Here is a 20,066-nt window from a genome sequence, read left to right as displayed (position 1 = left end):
GTCTTTCTAACCTCAAAGGTGGCTATCTACAAATCCTACTTACTTGAAAGCAGCGTTTTGAAATTTTTGTTTCTTTGATTCCTGTTTCCCACCCCCCACCCCCACTTCTCATCCCCTATCCTTGCTGCCACTGAGAGGGAATGCATTCCAACAATATGGCAAATTTCTAAATAAAATATATATAACATTTACAACATAAAAACTAAGGTGGATTCAGAGAAAGAAATTAAAGATATCTATAAGCACATGAAGAAATGCTCTAATTCACTATTGATTAGAGAAATGCAAATCAAAACAACTCTGAGGTACCACATCTCACCAGTCAGATTGGCTAAGATGACAAAACAGGAAAATGACAAATGCTGGAGAGGATGTGGGCAACTTGGAACACTAATGCATTGCTGGTGGAGTTGTGAACTGATCCAGCCTTTCTGGAGAGCAATCTGGAATTATGCCCAAAGGGCTATAAATACTTTCATACCCTTTGCTCCAGCAATACTACTCCTAGGGTTATATCCCAAAGAGATCATAGAAATGGGAGAAAGACCCATATGTACAAAAATGTTTATAGCAGCTCTTTTTGTGGTAGCAAAGAACTGGGAATTAAGGGGGTGCCCATCAATTGGGAAATGGCTGAACAAGTTGTGGTATATGCATGTTATGGAATACTATTGTGCTATAAGAATATAGTGATATAAGTCAATCCCAAAAGACTCATGATGGAGAGAAATATGTGCATCCAGAGAAAGAACTAGAAAGAACTAAGTTTATGTCCAGGTGGAAGCAAAATCCTGATCCTTTTCCTTCTCTTATCTGGTTTTATGTCCTCTTTACCATTTTTCATTCCATCTGATACAATCCATCCTTATAACCTGACTAATGTATAATGTGAAAGTATTTACAGATCCTACACTTGACTATATGCCGCCATGGGGGGGAGGGAAAGGAGGGGGACAAAATGTGAAACTCAAGGAATTGTGGAATTGAATCCTGTAAACCAAAAGGAAACAAACAAATTAATTTTTAAAAATTAATTAATTAAAAAACTAAGGTGGATTTCAAACTGACATATCAAAAAATAACTATAGCACATCAATATTTCTGTTCCTTTGGGATATATAAAATTATGACTAAAATAATCAAGAGTAATATGAAAACACAAGCCAAAGATTATAGACACAAAGTGAAATACCCTTAGCCCTGATAATCATGGCAGAATTATAATAGGTTCATTTAGTTTTGGTTTTTAATTATACAAATGAGGTAATTAGCTTAGTAACTGATATTCGGAGGGTAATGACCTAAAGTGAATATAAACAGAAGTACTTTTCAAAAAAGTAATACATGAAAAACATTTAAATACCATACCTATGGGGCAGATAATTACAGGTAACTCCAGGACAGCAACACTCTGAACTTCACTGTAAATACCACTGACTGCTACTCGAAATGAGCAAATGATTAAAACAAGGGAAATGAAGACAGCCTTCCAGAACTAATTTAAAATCTCCCACTCTATAGTAAGCCAACTTGCAATTAACAGGAACTCCCAAGAAATTCTTTCCCCTACCTTGGCTGTATATTATTATTAGAAATTATTAATGTTTTCAATGTTTCTCTCCCTTAATAATAAATGTTTGTAGCCTTCCCCTCTCTTAATTTCACTTCAGTATTTTTTAAAAAAAACACCATAATCTCCTTAGCACATATACTCTCTTGCAATCTCTATACAATTAGTTACCTTAGACAAATACATTCATCATTTTGTGGCCAGCCTTCTGAAGATGAACCTCCCCAAACTAGGATGGTAAATATTATTGGATCTCATAGGTCATCTAGGTTGTACTCAAAGCCTTTTTTGGATTGGAAAAAAATCTACCAGAGAACACACTGTACAAACATAATCTTCAAGACTCCAAAGTCACCTCTATGTCACCATGAACTATCACAATTAGACATTAGTAGAGGTCCACTGCATTAACTAAATTAGTTATTTATATGGCATTTTGGACATTGCCAGGCTTAGCTAATGCCTGTGAATGTGGGTTTATATCTTCCCTGTAAATCATATGTTTTCGATCATAAACAATGTGGCCAGATTTGTAACCAATTGCACAATGATAATTTCCCCTAGGATGAGGATCTGATGATTTACTTCAGCAGCCTTTCTCGTGTTTCAGGCATTTCTATCAACTTCTATGTAAGTTAATCAATTTTATATCTACGTGCCTGGAGCTTATTTAAAACAGTATGTCTGAATCACCTGTGTGAATAACCTGACATTTCCTTTCCCAATTTACAGAATTCCTAGGAGTAGGAAGAAAGAGGGGGGATCAGAATTGGTTCATTTATTTGCATATTCATTTCTGTGCTTTATTCTTCTGGAAAACTGAGAGTGGAAATATTTTTGTAATTGATTCTTTCCCAGCAATTCCCTAGTACCATTCACATACTGGAGAGACAGAGAGAAATATAGCTAGGAGAGAGGCTTTGTAGAATTTCCTGGAAGGAGGCACAGTGGTATCAAAGGAAGCAGGAGGCTCTGAAGGCAGAACAAGGGTCTGTCAGCACAGTCCAGTTAGCAGGAGATCTTTCAGGAAGCAGTTAGAGGGCAGAGAGCTACGTGGAATATTGGAAAGCATAAAGTAAAGGCCCTCGGAAAAAAAAATCTGAGGAAGGGCAGGGACGTCTAGGAGACTATGGGAAGAAGAGAGAAACAGAAGGAAGATTATCTGTGTAAGCCAGTGTGAGGAGCACTGAGTTTCCTATATAAGCAGCTGGATGTTTTCTACGGGAGTACAAGGTTTGGTGAAGAAAAGGAAGATCAAATATTCAGACCTGATATATGACTGCCTTTGACTTTTCTAAATTTATCTTAAGCCAAGAGCTGGTGTTAATCTGTACGGATGACTGAACCTACAACTAAGTCAAAATTAATTTTTTTTTTAAAAAAAGGTACCTGTGATGTCCCATGTAGCTTGGACCTCTGATATGGCCTACCCCTCGGCAACCTGGAGTGGGACAAACAGCATGGCCTGGAGCAGTTTTCTCATCTTTTTCTCCTTTGAAAAGTAAAAAAAAAAATGCATATGTATTTAAAAAAATAAACTATGAGTAAAGAAAATGGGAAAGACTAAAGTAGGCAAATAATATCAACAATGCAGATTTTATCTTCTATAAAATGTGTATCACCATCATCAGCATCTTAGAAAGCTTAATAATAAGGACGGATTTGCATGTTACAGTACAGAACTGCAGAGATCTCTGCCCTTAAAGGGTTATACAGTCTAAGAGACAAGCCCCCCACAAATTGAGCTGGAGGACACACTAGTAACTGAATAATAGGCATTAATGAAATACATGAAGTCATCCTTCATAAAGCTGCCCAAATAATCTTCGTAAGTCACAGATAAGGCCACAGTCATTTTTCTACTCAAAAAGCCTCAGGGGACCACACTGCCATAGGCCCAGAAGTAGAAATCCAGTCTTTCTGTTTTGGTACAGCCCACAAGCTGTACAGTTTCTACCATTAAAAAAAAAGTTTTATTGTATTTCAAAAATGTAAAAAATAAATGTAAAAAAAAAAAACACAGGTAGAGGGCTAGATTTAGCCAACTCTCAGCCTACAGGATAAAATACAAACTTGTCATTCTGGCATTAAAAACTCTATAGTCTGGGGGGGCAGCCAGTGGTGCGGTGAATAGAGCACTGGCCCTGGACTCAGGAGGACCTGAGTTCAAATACAGCCTCAGATGCTTTACACACGTACTAGCTGTGCGACTTTAGGCAAGTCACTTAACCCCAATTGACCTCCAAAAAGCAAAAAAAACCAGACTCTATAGTCTGGCTCCAATCTACCTTTCTAGCATTTTATGCCAAATTATTCAGTTTCATTCATGCTACATCCAGTCAACCTAGAATACATTTGAGCAGGCCATTCTCCATGCCTTAAATGAACTACCACCTCCTCATATACAGCTTTGAGAATCTTTATCTTCCTTCAAAGTTTAGCTCAGGCATCACCTCCTCCAGGCAGCCTTCTCAGATCCCTCTAGCTGACAGGGTTCTCTCAGTCCTTAAATATTCTGAATTTACGTGTTGTTTCTTTATTCATATCATTCAGCTACCTTGTAATTTATATGGATGCATGTCACAGCATCCACCCCACAATAGAATGAGACCATTCTAAAGGTCAGGGACCATTCTTTTCTTGCCTTTGTATAGTACAAAGCAAAACCAAGCCTCAGTACAAACCAAACACAGTACCTTTCATACAATAGGTGCTACTAAGGTATATTGAACTGGACTGAAATACATAACACAATAGGCCTAAACTGTTAGTTCCCACCTGTCATCTCTGCTACCTGAGAGGCTGAGGCTGGTGAATCTTGAGCTGAAGAGTTCTTACAAAGTCACAAGAAAAAATGTTCTAGATCATTACTGATTAGAGAAATGCAAATTAAAACAACTCTTAGGTATCACATCATACCTCTATGATTGGCTAATATGAGACAAAAGGAAAATAATAAATGTTGAAGAAGATATCAGAAAATTGGGACACTGATACATAACAATATTGTGCGATGGCCAACTTTGATAGACTTAACTCTTCTCAGCAATACAAGGATCTAAGACAATTCCAAAAGACTCATGTGGATGCAGAGAAAGAACTATGGAGTCTGAGTACAGATTGAAGCCGACTAGTTTTTCTCTCTCTTTTTTTGTTTCTTCTTTCTTGTGGTTTTCCCTTTGGTTCTAACTCTTCTTTACAACATGGCTAATGTGGAAATATGTTTAATATGATCATACATGGATAGCCTATATCAGATTACGCATCGTCTTGTGAAGAGATGAGCAGAGGAAAGGGGAGGAAATTCAGAACTCAAAATCTTATAGATACTGAAAACTACAACCAATTTTTTTAAAGAGTTCTGAGCTGTAGCGGGCTCAGATGACAGAGTCCAGCATCAATATGGTAAACCCCAGGAATACAGAGCCACCAGGTTTCCTAAGGAGGGGAGAACTTGCCCATGTCAGATATGGAGTAGGTCAAGCTCTCTCGCCAATCAGTAGCATTATCAGGTTAGTGTGAAGTCACTGCATGTCCAACCTAGGCAAGAAAGGGTGACCATCTTAAAATAAATAAATGAACAAATAAGCAAGTAAACTGAATTTGAGAAAAGAACATATTTACTTTATCCCTTTCATGGACTAATCTTCGGAAGAACCAATCTGTTAACTAAGTAGGTTATTTAATTGGAATGGCATTCAATATATAAATTAATTTAGGTTCAATTGTCATTTTTATTGTATTGGCTTAACTATAAAGCACATGTGAAGAAAGGTGCTATCTGCATCCAGAAAAAGAACTGATAAATATAAGTATGCAAAGAATAATTTTACATATAATAATAATTACATAATAATTTTACATATTACCTATTTGTCTCTAATGGTAGCCATCTCTAGGTTGGGGAGGTGAGGAAAAAAATAAGTTTACATGTCAGCTTTATTATGCATTTAAAAGCTATAGCAAGTTGTACATAATAGATTTGCAGTTTCATGTGCAAATCATCTTTTTTATTATACTATATTATGGAAATGCTTATTTTATCCTATAAAATTAAAAATAAAATAAATTTTATAAAAGAAAAAACTTAACTAAGTAGGGTATGTTTTTGTTGTTTAGTCATGACAGATTCTTCATGACTCTGTATGTTCTTGGCAAAGATACTGTAGCACTTTGTCATTTCCTTCTCTTGTGGATTGAGTTAAGTGATTTGCCCAGAATCACACGAATGTCACATCTGAGCTTAGTTCTCCTGACTCCAGGGCCACCACTCTATCCACTGAGTCCTTAGCTACCTAGGGTCTAGTGACCAGAGGTAGCTAGGTCGTGCAGGAGATTGAACTTTGGGCCTGGAATCAGGAAGACCTGAGCTCAAATCTAGCTGCAGATACTTCCTAACTGTGTGACCCTGGGCACATTATTTAACCGCTGTTTGCGTCGGTCTCCTCAACTATAAAACAGGCAATAATGATCACACAAGACTGTCATAAGGAATAAGTGAGATAGTATTTATAAAGTACTTAGCACACAGAGTAGGCACCATACCTGCTATATTTTGCTATACCCTCCCAAATAGAAAATACTTTCTAGGAGCAGGGGCACAGACAAGATACAGAGTCAGCACCCTCCAGGAACGAGGGGCAGTGGGTGCAATGCCACAAAGGGAGAAGACTGAATCTCACATATAGGGAACAGCAAGTCAGTCCAGTTGGTTTGGAATGGAGAGGATGGAAGGAGAGTAATGCCCCATCCAGAAATACAGGCCAGAGCCCTACTGGTAAAGGATTTAATGGCTAAAAAGATAAGTGTGTATTTTAACCTAGAGGCAACTGGGAAATAATGAAGCTTCTTAATCAGGGAGTGGTATTATTAGATGTGTGCCTTAGGAATATCCATTTGGCAGCAGTAGAGAGGATGGATTAGCAACAAGATTCAGAGAGATTCATTAAGAGCCTATCGCCACAGTCTGGACAAGGCCCATGTCAGGTGACAGTTGTGCAAGTGGAAAGGAGGAGTTTGGGCCTGCTGCTGAGCTTTCTTTAAACGTGTTTTTCCTAGGACCTATACATATAAAAGATATTTATAGCAGTTCTTTTTGTGGTGGCAAAGAATTGGAAATCAAGAGAATGTCCATCAATTGAGGACTGGCTGAACAAATTGTGGTACATGATTGTGATGGAAATGAGGACAGGTGATTTCAGAATAACCTGGGAAGACTCATATGAACCAGTGAAAAATGTAAGTAGAACTAGGGAGAACACTGTACACAGTAAAAGCAATATTGTGAAATGTGTGTGTGTGTGCATGAAATATATATAGGAGAATATTGTACACAGTAACAACAAAACTGTGAAAGGCTTAGCTTCTCTGATCAATACAAGACAATCCTAAAGGACTCAGAATGAAAAATGCTATCCACGTCCAGAGAGAACTAATGAACTCTCAGTTCAGATAAAGTATAACTTCGTGCTTGTTTGTTTTGCAACAAGGATAATACAAAAATGTTTTGCATGATTTCACAAGTATAATGGATATCATATTGTTTGCCTTGTCAATGGGTGGGTGGTGGGGCTGGAGGGAAGAAGAGACTTTGGAACTCAGATTAAAAAAAGAAGAAAAAAATGAATGCCAAATAAGAATAATGAGTTTGATAAAAATGAAAAAAAGTTTTTTCTTTCCTTTCCTTTTATTTCCTTCTATACTTGCTGCTTTATGAGAGAATATTCCATATAATCTCCTATTTTTCTCTGTATGATTTTATAAACAAGTTTATATTCTAAATCGGTGCTGCCTTTGGCTGCTGTCCCCCTTTCCAACTGGCAAGGAATTCAAGCATTTTCTGATGAGTCAATTTTTAGGTTCTTTTGAGGCAGCCCTTCTCCTTGTCAAAGGCCAACCAATCTACATGCATTCTTGATCTCATCCTTTAGCAGAATGCCCCCAGGATCATTCCCACTTTCTCTAATATCTTCAGTCTTTGCTTATCTATTGGCTCCTTCTTTACTTCCTATAAACACATGCATGTCTCCCTGATCTTTAAAATACTTTCACTTGATCCTAGCAACCTGGCCATCATCCTGTATTTTTCTTCCCGTTGGTGGATAAACTACTTGAGAGAGAAGTCTACACTGTGCTTCCTCTTCTCCTTTCACTCTCTTCTAATTTTGGTCCTGACTTCATTCAATGCTCCCTCATCAATGATCTCAATTACCAAATCTCATGGTCTTTTCTCAACTCTGATCCTCCTTGACCTTTCTGCAGCATCTGACCCTGTTGATCATCTCCTTTTGGATAACTTCCTCTTTAGATTTTCATGACACTGCTTTCTCCTGGTTATTCTCTATCTAAACACTTCTCAGTTTTCTTCTACTGGACCTCTGTCCATGTCACACACACTAACACAGTTGCCCAAAGCTCTGTCTGGACCCTTTTTATTGAAATCTCTCTACACGATCTCACTGGGTGAATTCATCAGCTTTCATGGGTTCAAAAATCATGTCTTTGCTGATGATTCCCAGATCTCTAGACACAGTCCATCATTTTCTTGAACTACAGTCTGTCTTTTGGGCATGTCAAACTCAACATGTCTAAGACAGAATTCACCTTTTCTCCAAAATCTTCCCCTCTTCCCAATTTCCCTGTTTCTGTGAAGAGAACCACCATCCTCCAAAGTCAAGTCATCCAAGCTCACAATCTCAGTGTCATACCTGACTCCTCACCCTCACATATCCAGTCTGTTCCCAAATCTTGTCATTCCTACCTTGACGACATCTCTCACATACATCATCTCTCCATTTGCATAGCCAACACCCTGCATAACCTCAGGCCCTCATCACCTCTTGCTCGGACTATTAATATAGCCTTCTAATTTTGTCCCCCTTCTTAAGTCTCTCCTGCTCTCTCTATTCCCATTCATTCTCCTCTCAACTGTCAAAGCAAAGATCTGATCGTGTCAATAACTACTCAGTAAAACCACAGTGGCTTCAATTAGGACCATAATCAAAAATAAAGTGCTCTCTTTGTTAATGGGAAGAGTATTTTTCTTCCTCACGCAGGACGTTCCATCTTCACTCTCTGTGCCCTTGTGCCGGCTGTCCCACAAGCCTGGATTGCTTTACCTTGTCTCCTCTGCCTCTTTGTGTCCACATATGCCTATAATACTTTTGTGGGGGGCCTCGATCCTGTCCTTGGCCCTAGCTGCTAGCATCTTCTCTTCTGAGATGACTTTTCATCTTCCCTCTATATATCTTGTATGTTCCTGCTTATTTAGCCCATTACAGTAGGAGCTACTTGAAGATAGGAACTGGGGGAATTTGCTTTTGTTTTTGTCTTTTTCTGTGTCCCCCCGTGCTTGGCACAGTGCCTGGCATATAGTCATGTTGTTGAGTCTTTTTAAGTTGTGTCACACTGTGAACCCATTTGGGGTTTTCTTCGCAAAGATAATGGAGTAGCTTTTCCATGTTTCTTCATCAGCTCATTTTACAGATGAGGAAACTGAGGCAAACAGGGGTAAGGGTCACACAGATACTTAATACCTGAGGCCAAATTTGAACTCGGAAAGATGAGTATTCCCAAGTCCAGGCCCCATGCTCTAGCTATTGCCCCACAAATACCTATCTTCAGTTTTAGAATATGCACTGAGGTTGTCTTCGAACATGTTAAAAAAATACAACTCCAAACATTCCTTTGTTGTTATTCCCATTGAGCTACTCTTAGCTGTAACATTACTCTTTCTTACGTTTTTATTTAGAGTGAGGTCAAGATTGATACAAATTATCTCCCCCAAGATTGTATTCACCCATTGGTCAAGGGACAAAGAGGGAGGCTATGTACTGCAGTGGATAGAGCTCTAAGCTTGGAATCAGGAAAACCTGAGGTTGAATAGACACTTACTAGCTGTGTGACTCTGGTCAAGTCACTTAATGCTGTTTGCTTCAGTTTCCTCATCTGTAAAATGCACTGGAGAAGGAAACAGCAAACACTTCAGTATCTTTCCCAAGAAAACCCCAAATGGGGACACAGAGTCAGACACAACGAAAATGATGGAAAAACAACATAAAAGTTTAAGTAAATATTTATAAATTAGCCAAAAACTATGTGATTTAGAATATTCTGCCGCCTTTTCCACTAATCTATCACTGTTACTGCAGAAGCGGAATAGGAATCCAGAGGACTGAGCACCATTTTGTTTTATTCTTTCTTTGATGGTACTTCACAGCCCGAGAATTTATCACCAAGTGGTCAGACCACTGAGGATGAGGTTTTGCATGCCTAGATAGGACTGTCCTTCAAAAACAGAGATAATTGGTTTCTAAGACTCCATTCAAAGCCACCAAACCCAATCCTTTCCCTCTACTTTCTCTTTATGTTCAGTTAACCACTATCTTCAAAGTGACAATCAATAATCCTCCATTCCCCAATCCATAGATCCAATTAACTGCCAAATTCTATCAATCCTACCTCTATAAAATCTCTTATGTATTTCTCTAGCACAAAGCCATCACTCTAATTCAAGCTCTCATCACTACTCTTCTAAATTAATGCAGCAGCTTCCTAATTATTTTCCCTTCCTATAGTATGGCCACTCTATGATTTTTCCTCATGACAGCTGACAAATTTATATTTCTTTTTCTTGCACTTAATAATATTTTATTTTTTCTAATTACATATAAAGACAGTTCTCAACAATAATTTTTGTAAGATTTTGAGTTCCAAATTCTTTTCTCTCCCTCCCTTCCCTTCCCTTCCCCAAGACAGCAAACAATCTGATACAGGTTATACATGTACAACCATGTTAAACACATTTCCACATTAGTTGTGAAAGAAGAATCAGAAGAAAAGGAAAAACTATAAGAAAAAACAAAAAACAAAAAAAATGTGAAAATAGTATGCTTCAATTTGCATTCAGACTCTATAGTTCTTTCTCTGGATGAGGATAGCATTTTCTATCTTGAGTCTTTTGGAATTGTCTTGAATCACTGCATTGCTGAGAAAAGCTAAGTCTATCATGGTTGATCATTGCACAATATTTCTGTTACTGTGTACAACATCCTCTTGGTTCAGTTCAGTTCACTCAGCATCAGTTTATATAAGTCTTTCCTGTTTTTTTCTGAAATCTGCCTGCTCATCATTTCTTGTAGCACAATAATATTCCATTACATTCATATGTCACAACTTGTTCAGCCATTCCCCAATGGATGGGCATACCCACAATTTCAAATTCTTGGCCACCACAAAAAGAACTGCTACAAATATTTTTGAACATTATGAGTCCTTTTCCCTTTTTTAATGATCTTTCTAGGATACATACCTAGTATTGGTACTGGTGAGTCAAAGGCTACACAGTGTTTTATAGCTCTTTGGGCAGTTACAAATTGCTCTCCAGAATGGCTGGATCAGTTCAAAACTCTACCAACAATGCATTCATGTCCCAATTTTCCGTATCTTCTCCAATATTTATCATTTTTTTTTCTCTCACAGCCAATCTGATAGGTATAACGTGGTCCCTCAGAACTGTTTTAATGTGCATTTCTCTAGTCAATAGTGATTTAGAGCATTTTTTCATATGACAATTGATAGCTTTAATTTTTTTCATCTGAAAACTGCCTGTTCATATTCTTTACCATTTATCAATTGGGGAATGACTTGAATTTTTTTTTCCTAAAGCAATAAGACCATGATTTTATTTGAAGCCTTCTGATGTTATATAATACTTCATTCTATTAAAGCTCATAGAGAATCCAGCCAAGATCCAGAGTTTGGGCCCCATTAAAAAAAATCAATCAATTAATTAATTTTTAGTTTTTAGCATTCACTTTGGTAAGATTTTGAGTTCTAAATTTTCTCACCCTCCCCAAGATGACATGCAATTTGATATAGGCTCTATATACACAGTCACATTAAACATATTTTCATATTAGTCACACTTTAAAGAAAAATTAGAACCACTGGGAGGAACCATGAATGACTTGTATTCTTATAAATTTTATTCAGTTCTCTATATATTTGAGAAATGAGGCCTTTATCAGAAACACTGGCTGTAAAAATTATTTTCCAGCTTTCTGCTTTCCTCCTATATTGGTTTGGTTTGTACAAAAACCGTTTAATTTAATTTAATCAAAATTATCCATTCTGAATTTCATAATGTTTTCTATTTCTTTTTGGTCATATATTCTTCCCTTCTCCATAGATCTGACAAGTGAACTAGTCCTTGCTCTCCTACAAATTTATATTGTTAAAGGGCAAGTCTGAATATGTCACTCTCCGGAAGAACCTTGAGAGCCTCTCTATTTCCTCTAGATCTAGGGTTCTTAACCTGGGTTCTCTGAACCTCTCTTTTAAATAAAATGCTCAAAACTATATTCCAACATAATTGGTTTCCTTTGTAACCTTATAGATTTTAATTTATGCATGTGAAAATATTCTTCTGGGAAGGGTTCCATAGGCTTCATCAGAATGCCAAAGGAATCTGCAATACAAAGAAGGTAAGAACCACTGCTTTAAGATAAAACACAAATTCCTCTGCTTGGCATTTAAAAATCCTTCACAATATGGATTCAGGCTGCCTTTTCTCATTATGTTCGCTATGTGATCCTACCTAATTGCTCTTTCCCATATAACATATTCCATCTTCATCCCTATGCCTCTTTACACCCTTTCTGCCATATCTAGAAGGCATTCCCTCCTCATGTCTGTCTCCTAGAATCCCTAGTTTGCTATTTGCTTCAAAGAACAGCTCATATATTAATCTCTTACAGAAGGTCCATCTTGATGTCCCCTCTTCCCAGATGTTGGTCTCTCTTCTAACATGTAGTTGTTTGGTCATTTTTCAGTCATGTCCAACACTCCCCAATACTACCTAGCAAAGATACTAGAGTGGTTTGCCATTTCCTTTTCCAGATCTTTTATAGATGAGGAAACTGAGGCACAGGGTTAAGTGACTTGCCCAGGGTCACACAGTGTCTGAGGCCAAATTTGAACTCAGGAAGATGAGTCTTCCTGACTCCAGACCCAACACTCCATCCATTGCACCACTGAGTTGCCCTCCCTCTCCTAATTATGCTGTATTTATTTTGTATTCACTTATCTGCATACATGACATCATCTCCCCCTCCCCCACATGCTCAGCCTCCAAGTAGGATCATAGACTGGGAGTAGAATGGAACCCCAGAGGCCATTTAGTCCAACCCCCTCATTTTACAGAAGAGGAAACTGTCAAAGTAGTAAATATCTGGGGCAGGACTGGAACCTAGGTCCTCCTGACCCCAAGGCCAGCCCTCTATGGATAATACCATGCTCCCTGAAGGCAGGGACTGTGTGGTTTTTGTCTTTCCTTCCTCAGTGCCTAGAGGTGGTACTTACTAAACACCTGCTGAATTGCATGTCCATCACGCTAGTGCCTGGGGCAGCTAGGTGTTAAAAAAAGGGTAGAAAATGCTGGTCCTGAAGTCAGGAACAATCATCTTCCTGAATTTAAATCTGGTTTCAGACACTTAGTAGCTGTGTAATCCTGGGCTAAAAGCCACTGAACCCTGTTTACCTCAGTTTTTTCATCTGTAAAATGAACTGGAGAAGGAAATGGCAAACCACTCCAATATCTCTGCCAAGAAAACCCCAAATGGGCTCATGAAGAGTCAGACCCAACTGATATAAGACTGAACAACAGTGACAGAACCTGCTGAAACCAAAGTCAAGCTGGCACAGCCTTCCAAATCCCAGAGCCCCCTCTATGCCACATGTAAGCATCAGACTAGGACTTTATAAGCAGTAAGGTATCAGCTGAAAAAATTATCTCTGCAGGGGAACCAGATCTCTTTGTAGAATAACAAATATTTTATTTTATTCCTTGTCATGAAAAATATTTTCTTCCTGAAATTTTTTTTTCCATTTTTCTTCCTTGATTTTTTTTTTTACCTATCTTGTGCAGGTCACGAGGAAAAACTATCATAAATAAAGCTAAATTTAATGCTAAGCCATATGGTTTTGCCCTATGCTAGTATGATCTTAAGTACATCTATTAATCTCTCTGGGCCTCTGTTTCCTTTATAGGAAAATAAGGGGATGGCCAAATGCGCTTGGTGGTTCTAAATCCTAGGAATATATCTGTGAAGTGCCTACTAAAGCATGATTGAATTTACCATCAAAGTTTCCTTGATGAGAGTAAAGAGGAGGAGAGAAACCCTTGAAAACGCCAAATTTTTTGAATAATGAAAAAAAAGTATATTAGTGTCAACATTAATCCATGGCTGCAATTATAAGCAGGACATATGGTTCACTACCTCTCCAAGCGGCCGAGAACATCAAATCAATGAGTGCACATGATGCTGTTATTTGATGTGCCCTTTCTGGGAGTAAGCAATGTTAGTCTGAAAGGCAGAGAGAAACACAAAATGTACCAGCCCTCCAGGTCATATGAAGCTATGCTACATAATGTATGAGTATGAGAAATCTTTATACACCAGTGTAGACTGAACACATAGGTGACTTCTTTGTCCCCAGAAAATGACTGAGGAAATCGTCCCCTCATCTCATTCAGAACTGACCAGAGGTGGCAACCCTGACAGAGGTAAATGGAGTTTATTATGCTCTCTGGACTGGGTTAGCAGCTGAGGCCATCTTTCAATTATTCCTGCCTGTTCTCTGTCTTCCTTGGAGGATGGAAGAGCTTCTGCCTTTGTTTTGCTGCGGGAATCATCTGATCCAATGCAAAATGAGAAAACTGACATTGATTGAATCAAATGAAGATATTTAATGGATCTGATGCAAGAAGATCTCTTCTGTTAGAAGTTGCAGGTAAAAATTGGCCAGTGACAAGAAATAGGAGAGGGGAAAGAAGGATAACTATAATTATGTCAAGGCTAATTTCCCACTGCTAGCAAAGTATTCAATTTGGCTTGATTCTATTAGCAAATTTTTCTGCAGAGAAAATAATATTAGTGTTGGGTAGCAGTATCAGTAGAGGTGACATTAAGTTTGTAATGCCGTTTTATCAAATAATTACACTAGCTTTGAGTGAAAAAAAAATTTAAATGTACTTAAAGGTCATAGACTACAGAGACATCTACAGTCTTAGAATTATAAAATGTCAGCCCCTATTCGTTTTTGACCCCATAAATGATTTAATCACCCAATTTAAAAATTTCAAACAATTAAAACCTACCTATGTTTTGTTTTCAATGAGTCAAGCATATTTGTGGGTGTTCTGCCTTTGGGTTTGGAATTTTTTTTTTCTTCAGGATATTTAGATAGATCGTAGGTTATTCAGAAAATTTAATGAAACAGTTACCTTTAACTTTGGAGAAAAGCAAATAAACATCTCTCAAACCAAGCTTATCAGTTAATAATAAACACATTCAGTTTCTCCAGAAACTGGGATGAATAAATATTGTGCTAGATTAATGAGTTCTACAAAATTCCATAATAAAATCCAGTAGTTGCTTCACTCCAAGTGTTCAAAGTATTGTAGAATCACATGAAAAAGGGAAAAAAAAGAACTTAATGAAATGGATAAATCATCAGAAAAATTCAAGAAACCAGTTCCCTAAACAACACAAATGCTCCATTTATGAAATGCTATAGATAAGCCACTAAATTAGAAAAGTTGTCAAGAGGAAAAATGTAGTCTTGGCAGGGTCTTAAAGAGAAAGAAGCTCATGGTCCAGTAGGTGTCAAGCTACGACCTTTCTGAAAGCTGGGGTGAAACAGAAAGATGGTTGGTCATCTAATCAATGGTAAAACACAAAAGGGGAGTGAGTAGGAGAAACAAAGAGAATAGCTGAAAATGACCTAAGGTTGTACAAGGCTGACCAAAATTAGGTAAAGAGTAAAAAGAAAATATAAGGCAAAGAGTGGATCAATGGTAAAGTTGTTCTGAAAGTCCTTTAAATATACCTGGCACAAACGTTATGAAGGGGAAGCAGAAAGATGAACTCTGTTGACATAAAACAGTTTAGGAGACAGCCTTCTGGCTAAGAAAGAATGGGATAGCAGAGGGAGGTATCTGTTTGACAGAATCTGGAAAGTCTGAGACTAAAATATCTGAAACATCCTAACAGAGTTGTATATGAGTATAGGCTGACTCCATCTAGGGTAAACTAAGTTTGTGTGAGGCAAAGATTTTACTGTGTTGTTTTATCTGGATAGGGATTGAGGGGCAGAGAAAATATGTTGTTGTTATTCAGTCATTTCAGTTCTGTCTGCCTCTTTGTGACCCCATTTGGGGTTTTCTTGGCAAAGATACTAGAGTGGTTTGCCATTTCCTTTTCCAGCTCATTTTACACATGAGGAAAATGAGGCAAACAGGGTTAAGTGACTTGCTCAGTGTCACATGGCCAGTGTCTAAGGTAAGAATTGAACTCAGAAGGATAAGTATTCCTGCCTCGAGACCTAGCACTCTATCTACTGGGCTCGACCTTACAACTTTCAAGAACACAACTAATCTCTCCTAAGGCTTTGTAAAAGAAAACAAATAAATGTGGCAATGGTTTGGAAAATAAAAATAGTTTCAAGCTCACAAAGAGCATTATGTTATCTTAAAAGTTAAAGCTCACCCGACCTCCCTCTACTTCTACAACACCCCCAAGAGATCCTTGTCAGGAGAAAGGTCCTAAGATAAAAACAAAGCCTCCTTCTAACAGTTTCAGCTATCACATGACCAAGTTATCACAGGATCACAGACCTACATCTGGAATTGGCTCTAGATAGCAATTAGTTGATCCCCTTCATTTAATGTATGAAGAAACTAAGGCTCAGCATTTGCACTTCCATTTATAATCCCAAGTGACTTGCCCAAAGTCACACAGAGGTAAATCTGAAAATTGAACTCAGGTCCCCAGACACCCACTCCAAAGCTCTTTCAAGTGCTGTGAACATACGTAACTAACTCCCAAGATTCACAAGACGCATTACATTAAGCAATTATTTTTTTGAGACACACATAAGGTACTATGTTCAAAGCAGGTGCTATTAGCTTTCTAATCCCATCTTCTAAACAAATTATCTGATTTTTTCATTCAGATATATAGTCCTTATACTAAAAACAATATGTATTGGTCGGAAACCTCTGGCCCTGTCACTGTGACTTCTAGTTTGCACTTCTTAGTGGTGCTGGCCATCTAAATGCAGCTGGTTTAGCCATCCCACCTCAAAGCACAGATCATAACAAGGTGGGTCCATGGCATCCATCCCCCTCAATAAATAGCAGTGGCTCCCTAGTATATCAGTATATTAGTATATAGTATATCAAATATAAACCTCCTCTGGCACTTTAATCTCTTAATTTTAATATCTCTGGACTTGTTCTTCACAAGTGACCCTCCATCACTGCCTGTACCTACATCTTTGTCCCCCATACCTGCATTCTCTTCTCAGTTCCACTTCTTTACCCTCTGTCTTTCTGATTCTGCTCAAGGACCAATTTCTACATAATGTCTTTCCTGGGCCCCCAGCTGCCAGTGCCCCCCGTGATTTCCCCCAGATTACCTTGTATTTATTTGTGTACATACATATATATGCACATACATGCACTCATGTTGTATCCTACTCCCATTAGAATGTAAGCTCTTTGGGGGCAAAAGCTACTTTGCATTTGTATTTGTAACCCTAGTGTCTAGCACAGTGTATAAGTACATAGTAGGCAATTTAAAAATTCTTATTAATTGATTAATTGATTGAAGCAAAAAAAATTAATAGCTTCCTGTCCCCTCATCTTTCTTTCAAGGACTTTGGGAAGAAGTGTAAACTTTAGAGTGCTTTGTGATCAGGTCATGTTTTATCCTATCCCCTGATAAGTTTAGATTTTCCCCATCCTAAGGGAAGTTGTATTTTTTGTGTTTCTATCAATATGTGAAACATAGTCTAATAACTAAAAACCAAACTGGCTTCCTATTTATAAAGACATCTTTTTACCTGTTCTCATAACCAAAATACGCATAAATCTGCCAACTTGATTTGAACATTTTCAACGTTCAGCTAATACACAGAAAGTCTGCATCACAGTAATGCCCCAGGGCAGGGCAATTATAACAATATCCTTCCAATTACATAAAAATGAATCCAAAGCAGTGAATTGTTACATGAAAAAAAGAGTGGGGGTCTAGGGATATCAAATATAGAAACAAATGTCTAATATATACTAAAATATTCAAAGCAGAACTATTTGTTGTAGCTAAGAATTTTGCAAGTATTTTTTTTTTAAAGCAATCCGGGTTAAGTAACTTGCTCAAGGTTACACGGCCAGGTGTTTCTAGGTGGGTGCTAAGTGTCTGAGCCTGGATTCGATCCCAGGTTATCCCGACTCTGGAGCCGGTGCTCTTACTCGCTGTGCTACCTGGCCGCCCCAGAATTTTGCAAGTATTAAAAGATTATGAATTTGTAATTAAAATATACTTAAAAAGAAAGTGAATTCTGACTTCCTCACAGACTAATGAAGGTTGGCAGGGAACTTCTTGGGCAGAGTGTTATGTACACCGTCAAATGCAGTCAGGGCAGAAATTTTTTACTTAGCTGCTTATCTTTGTTACAAGGGATAATTCAATCTGGAACAGGGTGGAAAGAACTCATCTTTTTCCAACTAGAAATGATTGAAAGAGACAGAATACATTTTTCTTTAAAGAAAACAAAAGACAACAGAAGGGATCGGCCATATTGTGTCTAACCCAAAACATCTTTCTTCAAGTCAAACACCAAGTGAAGCATGATATGCATAAATAGCCAAAAACGTTAGTGGTGAAGTAGACATCTAGTCATTTCTAACAGAAAATACTCTATAGAACTCAGTTACATGAGGAATTTCTTTTTTTCATTCCTATTATATTTTCCCCCATGGCCTTCGCTTTAACCCCACCTCTCAACCTAATGACACTCCTTTCTTTAATTTCCTGGAAATGAGCTGGCAAGAGATGGTACATTTACAGTCAGTAAATTCTCTATAGTGCTAGTTATAATAGGTGGTTATGTGTGATGGATGAAACTAGTTACCTTCCCTCTAAGATCTGTGTACTCCTTACTCATCCCTTAGCCTTTTAATTAATCTGGATTCCAGGACCAAGGCAGAGAGAGAATACACTAAACAACTCCTTCAGGGAGTTCAAAGTGTGACTGTTGCCCCAGAGGAAACTCTCTGGTAACAGATACAACATAACAGTCCCTAGCTGCCAAAATGCCTACTCAAAAGGTAAAAAACAGTGTCCTTTAATTGTAGTTTCTGAGGTCAACCAGACAATATAAAATTCCTATGACAAAAAACTATGTGTTAAGCTTCTGAATTATTATGACTTGCGGACTGGGGGTGGGGGAAGGGAAAAGAAAGGAAGAAAGGGAAGGAGGAAAGAATTTATTAAGTTTCTATCATGTGTCAGGAACACTGTTTGTAAAGTATCTTCACAACAACCCTGGAAGGTATGTGCTAATAATTACGATCACCATTTTGTAGTTGAAGAAATTGATGCCTTTCTTCTGGCTGTTATATAATCTGCTATCTAATTAGTAAATCAACAAGCATTTATTAAGTACCTACTATTTGTCGGGTATTATGCAAGGCGATGGTGATACAAAGACAAAATCAAACAGGAAGCTTACAATCTATGAACTATAACACTACATAACTAATGTTTAAGGCTAGTAATGCAGCACAAAGGACAACTACAATGGAATCAAAAGTAGCTGAAAAACTAGAGTCACCTTCAACTGTGTTGCATGTAAAAGGCCATCAAATCTATCTGCTGACTTGTATTTTACAAAATTTTACAAAATCTTTAGTTACTTAACAAGAAACTAAAGGTGAATCTGGGGGATACCGGTGAAAATTTAAGTCCATGACGTTGAATTGTACTGGTTTCAGTTTAGGTCTAAAAGTTTATGGTGTGTCTTAGCATTAATGTTTTATCTTTGAGAAGAATATTAAACAATTTTTTAAAAATTAGATGCTCCATTCTGTAAGATGTAAAGTCACCAGACGCTCTACCAAATGCATTATGGACAGACAAATGAGCTATAGTTAGCAGCAACTGAAGGAACTTTCAAGTCAATGAGCTCAAAGATTCATCTGAATATTTCAATCAGGTACAGAAAAATTAAGGAAAGCACTTGATAGATAAAATATTTCATAATTTCCCTACTATGGATAAATAATCAGAGGTACCGTTACCCACAGCTGCTAGTCAGACCTAAAAGCATGAGTATGAGAAAGGGGAAGAAAACTGGCAGAATAATGAATTCCAAATGCTCAAAAGTTACCAGGCTAAAAGTTATATAAAAAAAAAAATTCCATCATCTACTATCCATTCTAGTATCCATATTTTTGTGAGATGGAATATGGTGCTTCAATATAAGAGATAAAAAATCAGGTTGTTTGAAATTATCATCATAACATATTTGAAAAATCATTTATAAGCAAAACAGTCTTGGCCCCAACAATTGCTCGATAGGTTGTCATTCCTGGAGATTTATGTCTTTCCTGTTACTCACTGATTGTAGGTTTGTCTGTATTCTCCAACTT

The 20,066-nt window shown here is 37.6% G+C and overlaps 1 protein-coding gene across 6 annotated transcripts in view; it reads right to left on the bottom strand.

Moving 5' to 3' along the window:
- L3MBTL4 (L3MBTL histone methyl-lysine binding protein 4) overlaps nucleotides 1-20,066 on the bottom strand; it is a 450,236-nt gene that overhangs the window by 287,797 nt on the left and 142,373 nt on the right. For all 6 annotated transcript variants that reach the window (XM_069099671.1, XM_069099669.1, XM_069099670.1 and 3 more), the window contains one exon: nucleotides 2,960-3,062. In XM_069099671.1, coding sequence (XP_068955772.1) covers nucleotides 2,960-3,062 — 103 coding nt within the window. The remainder of the gene's footprint in view (nucleotides 1-2,959; nucleotides 3,063-20,066) is intronic.

The sequence above is a fragment of the Petaurus breviceps genome, unplaced genomic scaffold (genome assembly GCF_028583685.1).
Source record: "Petaurus breviceps papuanus isolate PSGF00001 unplaced genomic scaffold, PetGlider_PUasm1.0 38, whole genome shotgun sequence".
Classification (NCBI taxonomy): Eukaryota; Metazoa; Chordata; class Mammalia; order Diprotodontia; family Petauridae; genus Petaurus; species Petaurus breviceps.
This window is presented reverse-complemented; position numbering and strand designations above follow the sequence as displayed.